Source organism: Ambystoma mexicanum, chromosome 1q (genome assembly GCF_040938575.1).
Source record: "Ambystoma mexicanum isolate Mex_15411 chromosome 1q, UKY_AmexF1_1, whole genome shotgun sequence".
NCBI classification, from domain to species: domain Eukaryota; kingdom Metazoa; phylum Chordata; class Amphibia; order Caudata; family Ambystomatidae; genus Ambystoma; species Ambystoma mexicanum.
In genome coordinates this window covers 598,870,432-598,888,282 of record NC_090922.1, presented here as the reverse complement: position 1 = coordinate 598,888,282, position 17,851 = coordinate 598,870,432, and the positions used below count along the sequence as shown (strand labels likewise).

The following is a 17,851-nucleotide window of genomic DNA, read 5'->3' as shown; positions in this document are numbered from 1 at the left end:
GAACGGTGCAAAGTGACTTTTCACTGGTGAAAAGTGACTTTGCACTGCCAACAAACACCCTGATTCACGGAACAGTGCAAAGTGTCTTTTTAACGTACAAAGTGACACGGCAATAATGCACTGTTGTATGATTCAGGGTGTTTGTCGGCAGTGCAAAGTGACTTTTCACCAGTGAAATGTCACTTTGCACTGTGCATAAAATTCCATGAATCAGGCCCTAAATCTTCAATGTTCCCTTTTCAATCTCTCTCCGTCCCTTCACACATATCACTCCCTCTCTGCCATTCCTCAGGACACACGTGCTGCTTTCCTGATCTCTAATTGCATTCCCTTGCACCCTTCCCTTCCCCATGCTCTTTATGAGTCACACAATCTTCTGAAGTGGCCAAAATGCCTAGACTCATAAATGAGCCATCTTGTATCCTAATATTCTCCTGCTACCTAAATAAATGCTGTAGGGGAAATTGTCATGCAAAATCAAGCACGTACTTTTTACAGCTGGTAGCCATTTAAATGTTGCACAGACTAGAAGTGCAGAGAACAGGGAAAGCATCACGTGCTGCTGATTTCAATTAGCAGCTACTCCACTAATTCCGTGATGGATTCGTCTACTGAAATAGATGGATCCAATGGGACTAAACAAATGAAAAGACTTCCTTTACTGGCCTGTGCCCATCCCCAATTACAGTGAATGCTCTCTGCTAGGGGGTGTGATTAGCTAATTGCTAATTAGCCTGCACGTAGATACATTGTGATAGGATGCCATTCAATTGCACTCCTGGTGATGAAAGGCTGCACAGCTATTGGGTTTGTGTCAAGAATGTGCATACTTTGGCATCACTGCCTGGACATTTATTAAAATGATGCGGGGTCCCTTGGGCCTGGATTCCTTCATCTTGTTGATGAATTAATTGCATTCAATGATTGCAAGCAGCAGTGTGTGAATTGAATTGCCAGATCACTCTATCAAGCAATGCATTTGTTTCAGAGGTCTGCAGGCAACCTAAAGGTCAGTAGCCTCATGACCCTGATGAACTGGGCACCACTGAGTTTGATAATAGTTACAATGGGTAGTTCTAGTATTTTTAAACAGCATGCCAATATGTTCTGCGGTTAGATAAATCATCCTACATGTTCCAACATTCTAGAATGCTTCTGTTTTTTGATGGTGTCCAGCCTGGCAAGACCTTGCAGAGACATTTAGAAACATGGCCTTTCTGTCTCTGTATTGTACCTACCCATCACTTAGAAGTCTAAATTGCATGTCTGTCCAGCTCTACAATCAAAGGATGCCATTTCCCTTTTCTCTTTCAGAAATTGACGGCCCATCGCAGATCCTGGTGCGTGACGTCTCGGACACGGTGGCCTTTGTGGAATGGGTCCCGCCTCGGGCCAAGATCGACTTTATCTTGCTCAAGTATGGGCTGGAGGGCGGCGAGGGAGGACAGACCACCTTCAGGCTCCAGCCCCCTCTGAGCCAATACTCCATGCAGGCACTTCGACCCGGTTCCCACTATGAGGTCTCAGTCAGTGGGGTACGTGGAAGCACCCAGACCGATCCCGTGTCAACCGGCTTCACAACAGGTGCGACAAAGATGCTAACGTTTTTTTTTTCATAAAATCCATGGCACCTTGAGTTTGGATCTATGTCTAAGGCTGGTTGCAAAAGGTCGAACCTGTGGAGAAGCAAGGTCGTTTTCGGCAGCTTCGTTCTTTTGTAACTGGCCCTCTCCCGTTCCCTTTCAGGAGGTATCTCCCCTAAACCCTCAACCACTGCGCATCACCCTCGCCCCCCACCCAGTCACACCACTTACCTGCTGCGAGCTCTAGACTTCGGCTGCCTCCTTCCTGCGGCCTAGATACCGTGACCCCGGAAGCCCGACGCACAGCACGTCACGCTTTTCTGCACGACCTGTTGTGCCTCGGGCTTCCGGGGATGCAGTATCTAGACTGCGGACACCTGGATTTATCAAAGGGATTCTTGATTGTTTTCTCTTCCGCTGCACATCAGCACTGTCAGTCCGGAGACTCGCACTGCAGGCAACATCTATCGTTATTTGCTTGCAAGGCCTTTTTTTGTCGATACCAGACAAAGAGTGGGCCTAGGGAAGCACCTCTTTCTCTCTGCGGCTGCACATGTCTTGGTCTTCCTAGGGAGCTAGTCTCTACTAAGTCAGTGGTCGAAGGGGATGGGAGCGGTTGGGAGCGCTGCTCCTCTACTTTTTTTGAATTAAGTTGAACTGTTTCCATACTTTTATTTCTGAAAAGAAACCGTTCCGGAACGGTTTCGTTTTGAAATAAAAGTGTAGGAAGAAGTTGAAACTTGCACTTCAGTCAGTGCACTGCGCTGAACGTTCCCTTAAACAGCAGGCGCGTTTCTTTGGGGGTTTGGATGGCGTATGGGAGGGGGCGTGGTGATGGGGTTTGTGTGGAACAAGGGCAGGCCAGCTGGGCACACAGTTCCATTACTTTGTCTCGAGAGCATGGCTGTGGAAGCAAGACGATGCGGAGCAACACAGATTTGATCCCGGGGTCCGTGGTTAGAAACCTCTGAGTATTAAGCATGCTATAAATAACCAAGTAAAATAAATGACTTTTTGTACACTTCACCCACTGGCTCTATGCTGCTCACAATACTACCCGGAGCAGAACTAAGAAAGAAATGTAGTCCAGTTGGAGCTGGGCCTGGAGATTACCAGTAACAGGGAGGAAGGTACTAGCCAGTTGTATGGGACATTGGGCGGAGAGAAGCAAGGTCAGCAAGAGAGTGAGGTAAGGGTGGAGTCACGTTGCAAGTAGGGGTGGACTGGGAACCAAAAGGCCCTGGAAATGTTTTCCAAAGTGACCCCATATTACACAGTGTGAGCAAGCCCAACCCCTTCCCCATAAGAACATTTGGAAATGTAATTGGTAACCACCCAAACGAGGCCCATGAGGCCTGCTGGGAAACCTCCAGAGCTCCCTGTAGGCCAGTGCACCCCTGCTGGCAGGGGCTGAGTAGGAAGTACAAGGTGCGATGGAAGGGCAGTGAGGCAAAGTAGGGTGGGTAAGGAAGAGCAAGTGGTTGAGCGGGATGTGGGGCCAGCAGCCTTACTGGCCATTGATAACTGGAAACCTCCTTCGCCCACCAAGTGCGGATTGGCCATTAGCAGGCCGCCCTTGCTGTAGCAGTAAAAGCATCGCTTTATTAGCTCCTGGGAGCGGTGGAGTGGGCAACTGGGTGGCTTCTAACTTGGGCTGAACCCAGCGGTATCAGCCTGACTTCTGAGCAAGCTGTTTGCTTCTCAGGGGCACTCACCCCGCCTCTCCACTTCCCTGCCTGCCCTCTTCTGCCCAGCCATCTATAAATAGTACCATTTTGACTTACCTCCCACTTTCAGCTTCTGACCTCCTCTGGCTTACGTGCATACCCATTGGCTGCCATTTGAAGCAATAGCAGGCTCTTGCTGCTGTTCCCTTTCCAAGTTGCAGAGTAGCTGTCGGAATTGTAGTTGTATTTCAGAAAAATAGCTTTGCGTGCACAGTGTATTTCTTTTTGTACATAAAAAAAAAAATGAAATGCCATCCCAGTCGTTCTGGGGTGCTAATGAAATAATGCCTGTTAGATGATTATACAGGATGATGGCATCCGTGGTCCTCATTAAAGGCTCAGGCTTAGCTTGGGTCTGGTTATTTGGGTGGCAGGATATTACCAGCTGGTATGGCCCACCACTCCAGGCGATATTGACTAAATAGCACACTTGTTGGAATGTTGGGAGTGGGACAGCCAATCAGCATGGATGTCATTTTACCAAAATGCCAGGGGTAGCGGTAGTGACATCGCATGACCCTTGACCTCTGATGACATCACAGGAAGTGATGTCAATGGACCCCACGCAAAGTGACATCTTGAGAAGCAATAGAACATGACCTTTCACCCATTTAATGAGTCTAGCAATTATTTATAGAATTCCAGAAAGACAAATTATTTGTTATTCTTATTCTTTCTTATTTAGGGTCACTCAAAGTGTTAAACTAGTGGAACGCCCGTTTTTTTTAAGAGGCCTAAACATAAATCCCAGCCTCTCCAGAATCAAAGAGCCACATGGCACTGGCCACAGCCCAGGAGCATCAATGTAAAAAAAAAACAAATTACATTTTTTTTTAGGGGTAGCAAGGGAGACCACAGGGGCCACACTTGCGACCCCTGGCGACTTCCAAATGACGTCCCTGACAATCAGATTCCTCAGAGTGCAGTCTGTAGCTGCTGGCTTATTACGGCTGTTAACACACAACCAATTCAGTGAATAGATGAGGCCCGGCTGGAGCGAGGCGGGCCCCAGGGAAATTGATGGGTAGGAGATGACGAAGAGGAAGGATGGACTGTAGAAGCTAAAAAAGGAGTGAGCAAAGGAGGGGGTGTGTTGGAAGCGCAAAGCCACATTCATTGGCTAATAGCCATATTGACCTTGGCGATGATCCATAGCACTCTTCGTTCCCCTCATTCCCATGATGCGGCCTCGCTTGCAACTTGGGCCAATAAGTCATGAGTGCCTATTATAAGCGGGTGTCCACGGGTTCCAGTTCAATAATGCGCCAGGAACACATCCACAGGGAGGCAGTTGCATACAGGCAGCCATATGGTGTGACTATCTGTCATCTTGCTAAGAAAACCAGAAGTCCATCGAAAGGCGTATTGTAGCACTTGACTAAAGACTAAAGAAGGTGGTAAAGTGTTTGGCCAGATTGGAGAGCCAAGCTGAGTACTTCCTTATATGATCTTTAGCTCCACACCTGGACAACACACACTATAAGAGCAAGAACATGTTTCACGTTAGTGCGTGTTTCCATGTTTCTTTCTTTCCCTTTTTCAGCAGCACACCTCGGGTAATGAAAACCTTAAAAGCAGAAAATAACGGATTTAAAAAAAGAGAGATTCCTTTCAATTTGAAAAATTGGCATTTTCTGAACCATGTTGAGCTTTTTATTTGAAAACAGTAACATGTAAATTGGCTAACACCTCAGAATCCAGACCATGTTTGCTTGAATGAGTACACTAGCTGCCTTACATAGCCTCTTCAGAGCAGTACATTTGCCAAATCGGTCAAATTAAGGGATTGCAATATCTGATTTTTGGGCAACATCTGATTTTTGGCCATATTTTGGACAGAATTACGACTACTCAAAGGGGATTGTGCTGTCCCTGGTTCTTTTGTAGAAAAACACATGTTGAGCCCTTTTGGCTAGTCTAGAGTTGCTGCATCTCCCTCCTTCCCCACTGGAAATTATCTCATGGTATATCACTTCAAGGTGGTTGCACTTCAAGGTGATCAACAAACCTGCCAGTCCTTGGGAGGAAATCAAAGGCGTGGCTGGCTGGTGCGAACGAGGGGGGAATACAAAACACTGCTAAAGAAAAACCTGTTCTATTTTATCAAGTTGGTGCTGGAGGAAACGTGTTTTTTTTCTGTGTAATTTACAATGCGACTTTTTGGAAGCAAGCAATATGCTGGGTGTGTTTAGGTGCTTCTGGGGAATGTGAAAATAAGCCCTGCGTTTTATAGCAGTTCCATTGACAATGTGGGGTGCAGGCAGGGATTAGGGGAGGCCTGATAAGTCAGAAGGTCATCACATAGCCAAAAAGAACATGGTAGCTCTGATACTATGTAGGTGAAGAAAAATGCTTGTAAGGTCCTTTAAAGAGCTTATAGGAAACCCATTTATCCTACGAGTGGCGAGAAGAGCTGCTTCAATTTATCACCCCTGACCATTTCTCGTGGAGCATTGAGAATGATTGAGCGTGAAAACCTGTGAGTCCAGTTCCACGGCTTAAACAATCTTTCTACTGCGCCCTCTCCTGTCACAGTGAATCCCAAGCTTAGAGGTTAAAGTATTGTCCTTCCGCCCCAAAGAAAAATGCGAGTTCTGTCATTGGTCTAGAGGGATACCTCAAAAGCCCTGGTTTCTTGACTTTCGGCATCACTATTCAAGACTGCGGGAGAGAGGAACATGTAGGGAGGCCCAAGGTGCTTAAGAAAAATTGGTCATGAGACCAGAAACTGGCCATCCTTGTTTTTGGAAATAATGGCCTGAGAGAGGAGGCCCTAATGGTGTGAACATCACACCTCATCTCCTGTTGTACAATATTTGTCACCGCCAACTGGCAATTCTGCACTGATCTCTTGGGCACATAACACAACGCATTACTGACAGCTATTGTCATTATTTAAGGTTCCGTAAAACCGTAGTTTATTGCCACTAATGCCCTAATTTTAAGCGAGGTGGTCAATGACACCAATAGGAAGTAAAACAGGCAAAGAAAAGTGTGCCATCTGCTTTTTACCATCTTCATCAATTCGGATGGATTCCATATTCGGAGCAGGAGCATGAAGTGTAAAATCCACCCCGCGTTTTCCCAGCTTTGTCCAGAAAAACATAGTGTTCACACCTGATTCTAATTATGATGAGGCTGGAGAGGCTTGAACCCTGCTGGATTCATGCCCGCCTCTTACACTTGTAAAAGGCAGGTGGAGTCCATAGGGATTCATGGTAATGCAGTCTGATCTCCTCGCACATGTCAGTCAGCATTAATGCTTATTTTCTAGTTCGGGTGCAAAAAGAAACAGGAACCTGGGGCCTCCCATATTATAATGCCTTATTAGCACTATGACCAAAAAAAGAATCACCATCCCCCCCAGAGGGATGTGGATATGGTCGCACATGCAGTATCTGTTATCCTCCTGAGGGATGAACAGGGAGATTGGATACTTTCAAACTCACGCGTCCAAGTAGAAACTCTACCTCTAAAGATATTCCTTGCTTCCTTTTCTTGTGCTTATTTCTTGCAGAGATCGACGCCCCGAAGAACCTGCGGGTGGGCTCCAAGGGGTCATCCAGCCTGGAGCTGGAGTGGGACAACAGTGAAACCGATGTTCACAGCTACAAGGTGGTCTACAGCACGCTGGCCGGAGAGCAGTACCACGAGCTCAGAGTACCGAAGAACTCTGGGCCTACAACCAAAGCCTCACTGACCGGTAAGCACCTCTGCCCCTGGAGGAAACAGAAACAGAAGCAGTTCTTTCCAAATGATCTTCCCGCCCTCCAGAAATGGCCTTATCATTTCTTTCTTGGTTTTATTTTCTTTATGCATGTGGTTTGTATCACTCGTACTACTAGCCCTGTCATTTCTCATCAGGTGCAAACATCGGGTGCATATGACAATCATTGCACAGAGAACAATTTGTCCTCTGATTCTACAGCAAAACACTGGGTGCAGCTCTTAATGTAGCAGGAATTCCCATCTCCGTGAGGAAATAAAATAATGCCTCTACCCCCAGGATTTCAGATCAGCTGGAGAGCAGTGCCCTCCTGCCCGCCCCCTGCAATGGAACACAACAGCACCAATGAATTCCTGTATTTTCAAGACAACCTTATGTACAAGTCACAAAACTAGATATGGGACATAGTGGGAAATGTGCTTCACTGCAGGAGCTCTGGGCTTCATGGATGAGGTATTGTCTACCAGCAATTGTGCTCCTTTTTTAGAAGATGTGGTCTAGCGGAAGAGGTCAACTATATTGCTAGTGATCACACCAATGTATTCTCAATGGTTTCTCCAAGCCTATCAAGTTCACATAGATGTCCAGGTTAATTCTTTACTTGTATTGTTCATTTGGATGCCAATCCTTTGAATTTTTGTGTTATGCAAAGACAGTTTTCATAATTACAGTCACAATTGTATATATTTATGAGTGGTTGCTGTGATCAACGCATGTTTCGCGCAAAGCATACTGTATCAAGGCCAACTACAATGTCTGGAAATAATAATTACGGATTCTCTTCTTTCAAAGTATTCTCATTAGGTTTAAATATTTAACTGCTGGTGATTCAAGATGCAATTGTAAGCAAAGGGTTGTCCTCTTGAGAATATGGTAACGTCAAATGAGTGTGTTGATGAAAATAATGCCACGGATTAAAGATAACAAGTTGAGGGCGGTAGCCATCAATCCAGAGAACATCATCTAACACAATGAGAGACGCTCCCCATCAATGTATGGAGTTGGAAGAAGCGGAGTGGAGACACATCCTGTAACGCTCCTCCTCACCGGTTCCTCCCACGTCCTCACATAAGACAACAGTCGTACATATGGATAAGCAATAGAGCAACATATCAATAAAAACATGCTCATCGACTCAGATAGCTTTATGCATTGTGTCACAATTGAACCATCCGCCAACAATACATTAGGGCCCAATATAAGAATGTGGGCCACAGAGTTGACATCTCCCTACACTGTGTGAAAACAAAATCCCTTGTTATGAGCGCACCCCACATACATGTAGAAAGACAAACTGACAGTATTTGTTTTCCAATCTTTTTATATTTAACACATATAATAATGTTTCATAGTGACATAGAAATTCAGGTGTGTTAGTTAAAAGGTGATTTGATATCCTGACAATTTGATCAAATGTTCATCATGTCCTGACAATTGAGAGTGAGAGTTGGTCAGCTCTGATCAGAGCACCTAGTGCAGCAGTTTAGGAAGGTCCAACTGGAGCTGATGAAGTTCAAGGCTGGAGTCATAGTTTGATGCAGCAGACATACTCTACCTCGAAGAGATGTGGACATTAGACCGTTCTTGTATACGGAGGCGTGATGTATGGTGGAGGTGCTGATTGGAGGACGTACTGTGTCCTGGGAAAACATGCTGCATTGTGGGATGAGATTAATTCCGATAGAAGAGAAATATACTATTGGAAAGAGTTGTGGTTTAGTGGTAATTGACATTATCTAGTAAAACATGTGTTGCCTAGTACAAGGGGTGGTCTAGTGGCAGCAAGGGAAGTCCAGTCTGAGCAGGTGAAGTCTAAAAGAAGCAGCTCTGAACTAGTGGTAGAAGTTGTGGTCTACATGTTGTAGACGTGGGTGGTGGAAGGAGGTGCGATATGGTGAGCTATGAACTTTCTCGAGGGTTTTATAATGTGACACATGCAAGAGCTCAACAGGGGGCAGGGTCAAAACAAGGAGAATGTGAGGAGGAAGGACAAGACAGAGACAACAATTTCCTTGCTTTGCAAGGTCCTATTCCTGGAACATAAGATTTTATGAAGGATGGTAATAGAAGGAGGCGTAGTCGACAAGGAAATAGTGCGGTCTAGGATTGTGTTGTGGTGGCGTCTACTTGGGGGCTGTGTGGTCTGATCGATAGGAGGGGGTTTTCTAGTGGTAGGGACTAAAGAGATTAAGTGGGATATGGTATAGTGGGCAGTGGATTGGTATAATGGCAGGAGGTGAGGTATAGTGGGGGAGGATGGAGGGAGGAGTGGAGGTATGTTTGGATTTAATAAATTTCAGTGTTCACTAGTAGTGAAAGGTATAGATTAGTATGAGGTGATATAAGCTGGTTGGGGGAGATGTGGATCATTTGCAGAAAGGGTTTTATAGTGGGACGGTGTGTGTGTCAGAGGAGACGGCATGGTAGGGTGCGAGGATGAGTGACTTAGAGAGATATGATATTATAAGGTGGGAGGAGCCGTGGTATAGCGAAAGGATGAGTGAGATAGAGGGTGAAGGCCCTAGTGTGGTGGGAGGATACATACGTTAAAGGGAGAAGGCATGGCAAGGTGGGAAGTGATGCAGTTAATTACATGTAGGAATGAATTAGCGAGTAGTGATGCTCTAACATGAGGTGGTAGAGCCTCTCTTGTGGAGACATAAGTTGCCACTTCGAGTTTCCTGTTGTGCAACCGACACTGCTTCCTAGGCCTCATCACGAGTTGGGGCGGTAGCCCTTAAATGTGGTGGTAAAAGGGTTACCGCTGCATTTAAGGGTCTGCCCAATCATGAGTATGGCGTGTTTACCCCCAGCTCAAAGATAGGGATAAAAACGCCAGAAAAATGCTGATTTTTGGCACTATTGCCGCACGGTAATACTGCCAGTGGTAATTCCGCATTCCCTATTGGAATAACGTTTACCACCTAACCTGTGATCCGGCAGTAATACCACCAGACGGGTGGGCGGTATCCCATTCGGGATACCGCCCCACTCCTGATGAGGCCCATTGTCTTGCAGCATTGAATGGTGATCATTTAAAGTTCATAATTTTCAATCTAGAAACCCCAAATTTGTAACTTTGGGTTAAGTAAAATGGGCTCATTATGAGTTGGGCTGTGCTGGTAAAAAGCTGCACTAATATCATTACTGCTGAATTACTGCGCCACCCAACTATAAGTTTGGCGGAAAGTTTGGAGGATTCATCTCCAGCTATGCGCTGGAGCTAAAGCCGCCACCTTTCCCCCAAATTCCCCATGGAGTCCTATGGACTCCAATTAAATGGGGAGTAACACCACCACTGCCAATTGTAATCTGGAATAATAGTGCTGAACCAGGTGACAGTAGCAGTATTACACTTTGGTGGTATCTCAGTGGACCACCAAACTCGTAATTAGCCCCAATGGCTTGCATTGGCGAGATCATCAAGTGAGCTCCATGGCTCTCTCCACAGAGGCAGATGCCCATAGAACTCTGTGAAGTGGGCCTGTGAGAGTATTAAGATTGATGTCCAGACATAAAGGTTTATCAATTCTTTAATAAGTCAATACACGCAGACAGCAGGCACCCCCTTCAGAGGCAGGCTCCAACTGACCACACTAGAACATACAGTGAAACAAAACATTCTCAATAGAATTTCATGACATCACAATGACTCTACTCTGTTAAGACTACATATGATGTATGAATGACCATTTTAAATAAGAATAAGAAAAATATACACCAGAACAGAGAGCATGTTCAAATGGCGACAGGCTTGGGCCAGGACAAAAGGAATATCGTCATGAACAGCAATAAAGGACCAAGTGAAATGGCGCAAGAATAAGATGGCGGACATGAAAGCACTATGTCAATGATCAGAAGATGTGAGCGCTCCCAAGCGTCCCTGTGTGCAAAGGCTGCCGAGAATCACTCGCTTCCTGAAAACACTTCTATTATTAAAGCTTGCTCATTTCTTCTCCATAAATATGAGAGCAGGCATTGTAATTAGATGTACTGTCGCTTTAGACAGAAACGTCATCATTTATCACCCGCTGTCCTCTTTCCCCTCATTATAACCATTTTCCATTTCTATGGATCCTGTTCAACATTTTGACAGCCATGTGCTATCTTTTGTCTCTCTCTCTCTCTATATAGCCCTACTCTTTCCCTCACGCTGCCCACTTCTCCCTCTCAGTCTTTCTCTCTTCCTCTCCCTCTCTCTGTCTCTCTCTGTTTCTCTCTCTCTCTTTCGTCACGCTCGCCTATCTGTCTCTCTCCCTTCCTTTTCTCCATCTCTCCCTCCCTTTCTCCCCTTGGCCTCTCCCCCTTTCTTTCTCACTCTGTCTCCATCTCTCTCTCCCTTTCCCTCTCTTTCCCTCTTTTGCTCTCCCTCTCATTCATCAATGTCCCCTGCTAATGATTTTAATCTCTCACCGATCAGTTATCATCTCTCTTACTGACTAGTTCTCATCATCTCTCTCTCTCCCCCTCTCTCTCTCTCGCCCTCTCTCTCATTCTCTCTCTCTCCCTCTCAATCTCTTTACCTTCACCTACATCTGCCTCTCTGGATATGCCCCAAGAGGCATCTATTCTCTGCTGCCTCTTGCTGTCTCTCCTCCAACCCTCTCTTCAAATCTCTTTCCATATCACAGCATGTCGCTCTTCTTCTTTGCTAACCAGATGAAGTTCCCCCAGTTAAATTGTTTTCTGCCTCACCGAAACACTCTGCTATAAAACTCTGAAGCAATTAGCGAACTCAATCACTGAAAATACTTTAATTGGAAGGTCATTAAAAGCATTTTACCAGTTAAGGCTAGCAGCGAAAGTAACAACCCTGGCTGCTCACTGTTGCTCACCACACATGACCTCACACATGACATTGCACCTATCATCAGAAATGTTGATATAATCACGAATGACATCCCCAATAAGTGATCAATGACAGTAGTGGGATCTCCAACAACATGTGCAGTTTTAGCACACACAAGTGCACACGTGTGCAGTTGGGGAAGATATCTTCTGGTCACACACTCTTGGCAGTTGAGTTCCTTTTCTGAATAACATAATGCACCGGTATGTTTCTGTACATCTTGTGGAATTACTATATACTGCCAAGCACTATGTGCAGCATGTAATGTTGGTGCCAGTATATTGTATCCAAGTTCCAGCTTCCCTTCTACCACAGCGGCCAGCCATTGGGCCTTCTCATACAGCAGTATGAAGAGGAGTTTTGTTGTGCCCCTCTACAGAAATCTTCCCGCAAACCTCCACACTCAGGATCTTTGCAAGCGTACCACTTCCTTCTTCTTGGAGACCATTGCTAAGAACTGTTGCAGATTGCCAACACCAGATCTGCATGAGCCCAGCTTGATGTGAGCCTCAAAGGTCTCAGACCAAAATGATTTGGATCCTTGTCTCCCATCTCAAGGAACCTTTCCACACCCTCTTGTGGCTTCCAGTTCATAGCATCAGCATATTCTGATCTCAGAGGTCACTTAAGAAATACTCTAATATACTAAACAAGAGATCCCAGGGTGGGGAAGGCTATATGAGTACCCTGTTAAAGATTCTAATGTGGTGACACACACCAGACCAGGACTCTTGATACTGGCCTAGGCTGCAGTGCACAATTAAAACACATTTACTTTATTTACTATGGATTCAGAATGAGATGGCACTCAACCCGTCTCACACCCTCTGTTACAAATACCCTGGGCAACAATGGACCATGAACCAGGCCGGTGGATGGTAATATAATATTTATTTTGAAATTCAAACGAAATCACACAAAATTAGTATTGGGCAGCAATCACCAGTGGGGTGATAATTACAAGGTAGAATGATGGAATGCACAGTCAGACTTTTTCATGTAAGATACACACTTCACACTAGAAAGAAGGCAAATTCACTGTTGAATGGATTTTAAATGGTAACACAGTTAATGATTTCCCCTGCAACACTCCCTCAAACCCGTATTATATATATGCAGCAAATGCCTCTTGGGGCAAATCATATAGGCAAATTACACATTTCATACAGAGTATGGCATTTCGACTCCCAAGTCTGCACTTTGTCATTTCACCCTTCTAATAATCTTTAGCACTTTTCAGTGAGAAATATTTCACCTAAAATTCTACAATTTTATATATGTGTACCTATTATCACAGAGCGTGTTTGCATTACATTTTAAAGTTGCACCATGTACACTTTCCCCACGATTTCCATTTTTTTGCCCTTTGCGTTCCCTATGTACAAGGAACAACTACTGTGTCTAGTTTTAATGATACAAACACTGCATTAAATTGTTAAACTTCTGCATTGCTGTGTTGTCCGGTTTCAGAAATAAAAGTCTTAAAATATTAGATTATTGAAGAAAATAGTCTTTTGCCCCAGATGGGCTGGCTTTTGTCTTCCAAATAAGGGTATTTCCTTCCAACCCACAGCCAACTGTCAGCCCTAGTCCTGTGTTGCCATGGAGTTGCCTTTGAAGCTCCTCAGTTTGTTTGAGTTTGAGGGGATTTGCTGCTAAAAAAGTCACACCTATGTGTCCCAGAAATCTATTCTTCCAAACTGGATCACGGCCACAGAGTCTGATGAGGGTGCAAGATCCACCACCATTGTCTATTCATATGCCTTGGGGGCTGGTCCACTGGAAGGGATGCAGATCCTGTTCCCAGGAAGCAAATGTCCTTTGAAGCCAGGCCAGGAAAACCTGTTCTGTGGCTTCAGCAAAGTAAATACATTTATTTATTTATGTATTATTTTTTCTTCTGAACCAGAACGCAAATTGGTTGGAATTTGATGCCCTGTATATGTTTACAAACAATCCCCCCCCCCCTCTCATTTCTAAGCAAGGACAGGGCCTTAATTCAACATTTCACTTTTAAACAGCATTTTCTTGTTTGTCAAAAGTACATTTTACCTGTGGGTTAATTCTGCTGGGATGTCACTTTCAAATGTGTCTTTTCCTGGTATCTGCATTCTGAGCATTTCCATGGCCATATTTAATTTCTACTACACAAGAATCTGTTCCACACAAGGATCCTTTGAAACTGACATGCTAAGAGAGAGGAGGCTTCTTATGAAGAATTTAGCTGTGAGGTTTTTTGCAAAGTAAAGCGTTTTTCTGTGTTCGGCTTGGAGTGAAGTTCTTTGTTATTTCACAGATCTTGCCTGGCGCAGCCTGTCATTCAGTGAGAAATGACCCCTTTTGCTAGAGCCCAACCTGAATATGAATGGACCTAGCTGGGTCTCACTGGATCAGAACTGTGTACTGTTGAACAGATGAAAAAGGGCATCAGGGTGCAGTCATTTTAAAAGGCAGAATATTTCCTTTTTTAGTGAAAAGCTTTTGGGCTGGCAGCCTAGCAGTGCTGCCTTTGAATTCTTTTCTTTTTGGTGCAAATTAACTTTTCTCTGGAGCCACTGAAGAAAATGCTGGCAACATTTCTCGGGGTATTTGGTGTTTCATTTTGCCCCATGTGTGGCTGGTAAGACAGTGCAGCCATTAATTTGGTGACTGCAAAACGCAGTTTTAAGGAAAGGCGATAGTGCTCAACAGCACCATTGCAGCCATTCTGCTGGTGTCTGCTAAGATGTGGTTTGGTGGTGTAGGGGAGTTCTGCTGGGCGGTAGGTGGATCCCACAACCCCTGGTATTGTAACTCCTATAAACACATAAACTCATATGCCATGAGACTAATAGTAATAATTATACTACTGTTGTTAGTATTTGATTCTTTTATTTCATCAATCGAATTATCAAAAATATTCTATATCAAAATCTCATTATTTTAACACTTACATTTTGGTGTGCCTTAATTTTGACTGAAACCATATACAAACACACATTATTACAGACTGTTCAGAAATGCTGACACTAATTCATTGGTAGGCTCAGTAACATTCCTTCATTCAGACCCATTCATAATTAAAGTGCAAACGTGCTAATTATCAAAAAATGATTTCAAATGTACAACAACCATTTTATGGCTTTATTAAAAAATACAGCCTGCCCAACATGTTTTATTCTTTCTTGGCTTAAGTTTTAATCAATGGAACCTCTACAGCGGCTAATTTGTCTGCAAACATTCGAGTGCTTGCCAGTCATGTGTGTCTACTGTAAGGAACTCATGGTGGCAACAGTAAAGACAGACACAAGTGATCACAGTTCAATTGCGTTTATTAAACTGTATGCAGGTTGGAATAATACATAATCTAAACCTAAATCTAAAATGGGAGCAAGCGTCGACCATCAAACGAAAATAAGATAGTCCTAGTGGCGTTGTGTCAAATAAAAAGGGCCTACACTAAGAAACCTATTGCCAAACCTTACAACTATTACAGAACGGGTGTGGGATAGTTTTCAAGAAAAGAAAGAAGTGTTCACAAATAGTATGTCAGGATATGTTAGCCTGGGTCTTCCTCCCCCATGTTTTGAGCACAGGGTGAGGTGGGATCTTGGTGCACAGCACACACTCGAACCTTCCCAGCATGAGCCAACAGTTCTGTTCCAGTCTATGAAGGGCCTTGATAGCCAAGTCTCGTTTCTCTGGAAAGTCTCTTGCCTTTGAGGGCCTGATGTATTCAAATAACAAAAATAAAAATGTGTTCAACAAAATGAAAGTTTGTTTCCTGGTTTTACTTAGGGTGAGTATTGTTCACGCCTTGGTCCCCCTCTTCCGGGCGCAGACCCCTGTTTGCTTTCAGCCTCCCTCCACCGGGTTCACGGTGGCTTTTCCAGAATTCACCAATCTTTCTTGGGTGATGGCTTTACCCCTCGGTCCCCCTCTTCTGGAAGCAGACCAGTCTTAATTTTCAGCCTCTTTCTCCTCTCTCTTTTCCGCTCCCTCCCACTCCAACCTCCTCTGTGCACCCTCTATGGTGCTTTCCGTCTCCCCTATATTCTCTGCCTGCTGCTCTATCTCCTATCCTGCTCACTAAGTAAGGAATGAAGAATTTGAAGAGGGACATCCAAGTCTCCAACCCAGGTCTCCCCATTGCTGATACCTACGTTAGTGCTTCCTCCAGACAGATTCTTACCGACATCTTCTTTGCCATTCCCTATCCAGACCTATGGGGCCCTCATATGGTTTCTGTTCTCTCTTCTTTTTCCTCTTCTCCCATTAATGGTGGTGCTTGGTGGGAGGGCCTCTTGGCCTCCTTCCACTCCTCCAAGACCATCATTAATGTCTATCTGAATGGCACCGTCTTGGTCCACGACCCTCAGCCGAATCTCCTCCTTTTTGATGGGCTTCTTGTGTGTCTTATCAACTTCCTTCTTTGTCCTTCTACTCCTACCAGCACCTCACTGGCCCCTCCACCACCTCCTCCTTCTGCCACCTCTCTGGCACCCTCATAATCATCTCCGGCTACTTTGCCACCTCTTTCAACCTCCTCTGCCCACTCTCTGGTCCCTCTATCACCTCATGAGGGCATACCTCAAGCCTCTGCACCTCCACAGAAGTCTTTAAAATGTTGCAAGCTGCTCCACATCGCTACTCTCAACTCTCGCTCTGCTGTCAAACACTCCTCTGATATCTGCCACCTCCTTGAAGAATTTGATCTGGATATCCTGGTTCTCACTGAAACATGGTTCACGGCCAGCCCTGTCACAGGTTTTGACACTCTCCTCCCTCATGGCTACAAGATCCTCTCCTAACCCAGAACCAACTGTCCCAGAGGTGAAGTAGCCCTGATCTTTATGGAGTGGCTCCCTGCTTCTGTCATTCCTACTCAGGCCTACTCCTCCTTTGATTGCCTGGTCTGCAGGATCTCTATCTCTCCTGGGCTCTCTCTTACTGTGGCCACCAATTACAGACCACCTGACCAGGTCGGCCTCTTGCTCTCAGATTGGGCTGACCTCTCCTCTTCTCTCCCTGCCTCTACCTCTCAACCTCTCCTCAGAGACTTCAACATCTAGCTGGATGCTTCTAACCTTGAGGCTCTTCTGCAAGCTCTGCAACACTCTCTCTCTTTTCATTCTACCCTATGGTCCGACACACTCGGCCGGGCACACCTTGGATGCTCTCATCTCCTCAGATAATCCCCCTCTCAAACCCTCTCACCACTCCTCTCTCGTGGACTGGCCACTTTCTGCTCTCCTCTCACCTGAAGCTATCTGTCCCCCAGGCAAAGCCAACCCCAGCATTGCCACCTACCTTTTGGTCATTCAGCCCACTAGCGTCTGTCAGTGGACGTATTTGCCGCTACATTCTCTGCTCCTCCTATGCCTGCGGCTGACTTACAGTCTGACACAGCCCTCTCTAACCTTCATCTTTCTATCTCCAACACTCTTCATGTCCTTACCCCTGTCATGAGAATCCGTCTGAAGCCTATCTCCAAGTGCAACTCTTAGTATGACTCCAACCTCGCCGCCCTGAAACGCAAGTGTAGGGTGGCTGAGAGGAAGTGGAGGGCATACGGTGCATCCCCTGACAAACTGGCCTGCCGCCTGCTCTTGAGGCAATACAGACTCTGTCCTGTCCAAGAAGAGAGTCCATATCAAAGCCTGCATCTCTGCGGCCTCTAACAACACAGCCAAACTCTTTCAAATCTGCGAGACCCTGGCCAATCCTTCTGCAGTCTGCAGTCTCCACCTCTCCTGTGCCCTCCCAGGACCTCTGTATGGCTCTGGCTTCTCACTGCACCAATAAAACTCAGGACCTCCTGTCTTCTCTCTCCTCTTCCTCTCCGTCTACCTCACTCTACCTCTCTTGGCTACCCTCTGGTTGCCTCTCCCTCTCCTCCTCCTTTCTCCTCTTTCTCCCCGACCACACCTGACAATGTTTCTAGACAAGTGCTCCCCTGCTCCTCCAGAATCATTAAGGACCACAT

At 45.4% G+C, this 17,851-nt stretch overlaps 1 protein-coding gene across 4 annotated transcripts in view; it reads left to right on the top strand.

The window, feature by feature from the left end:
* TNR (tenascin R) overlaps positions 1-17,851 on the top strand; it is a 2,098,594-nt gene that overhangs the window by 1,818,234 nt on the left and 262,509 nt on the right. For all 4 annotated transcript variants that reach the window (XM_069641143.1, XM_069641142.1, XM_069641141.1 and 1 more), the window contains 2 exons: positions 1,315-1,584; positions 6,828-7,013. In XM_069641143.1, coding sequence (XP_069497244.1) covers positions 1,315-1,584; positions 6,828-7,013 — 456 coding nt within the window. The remainder of the gene's footprint in view (positions 1-1,314; positions 1,585-6,827; positions 7,014-17,851) is intronic.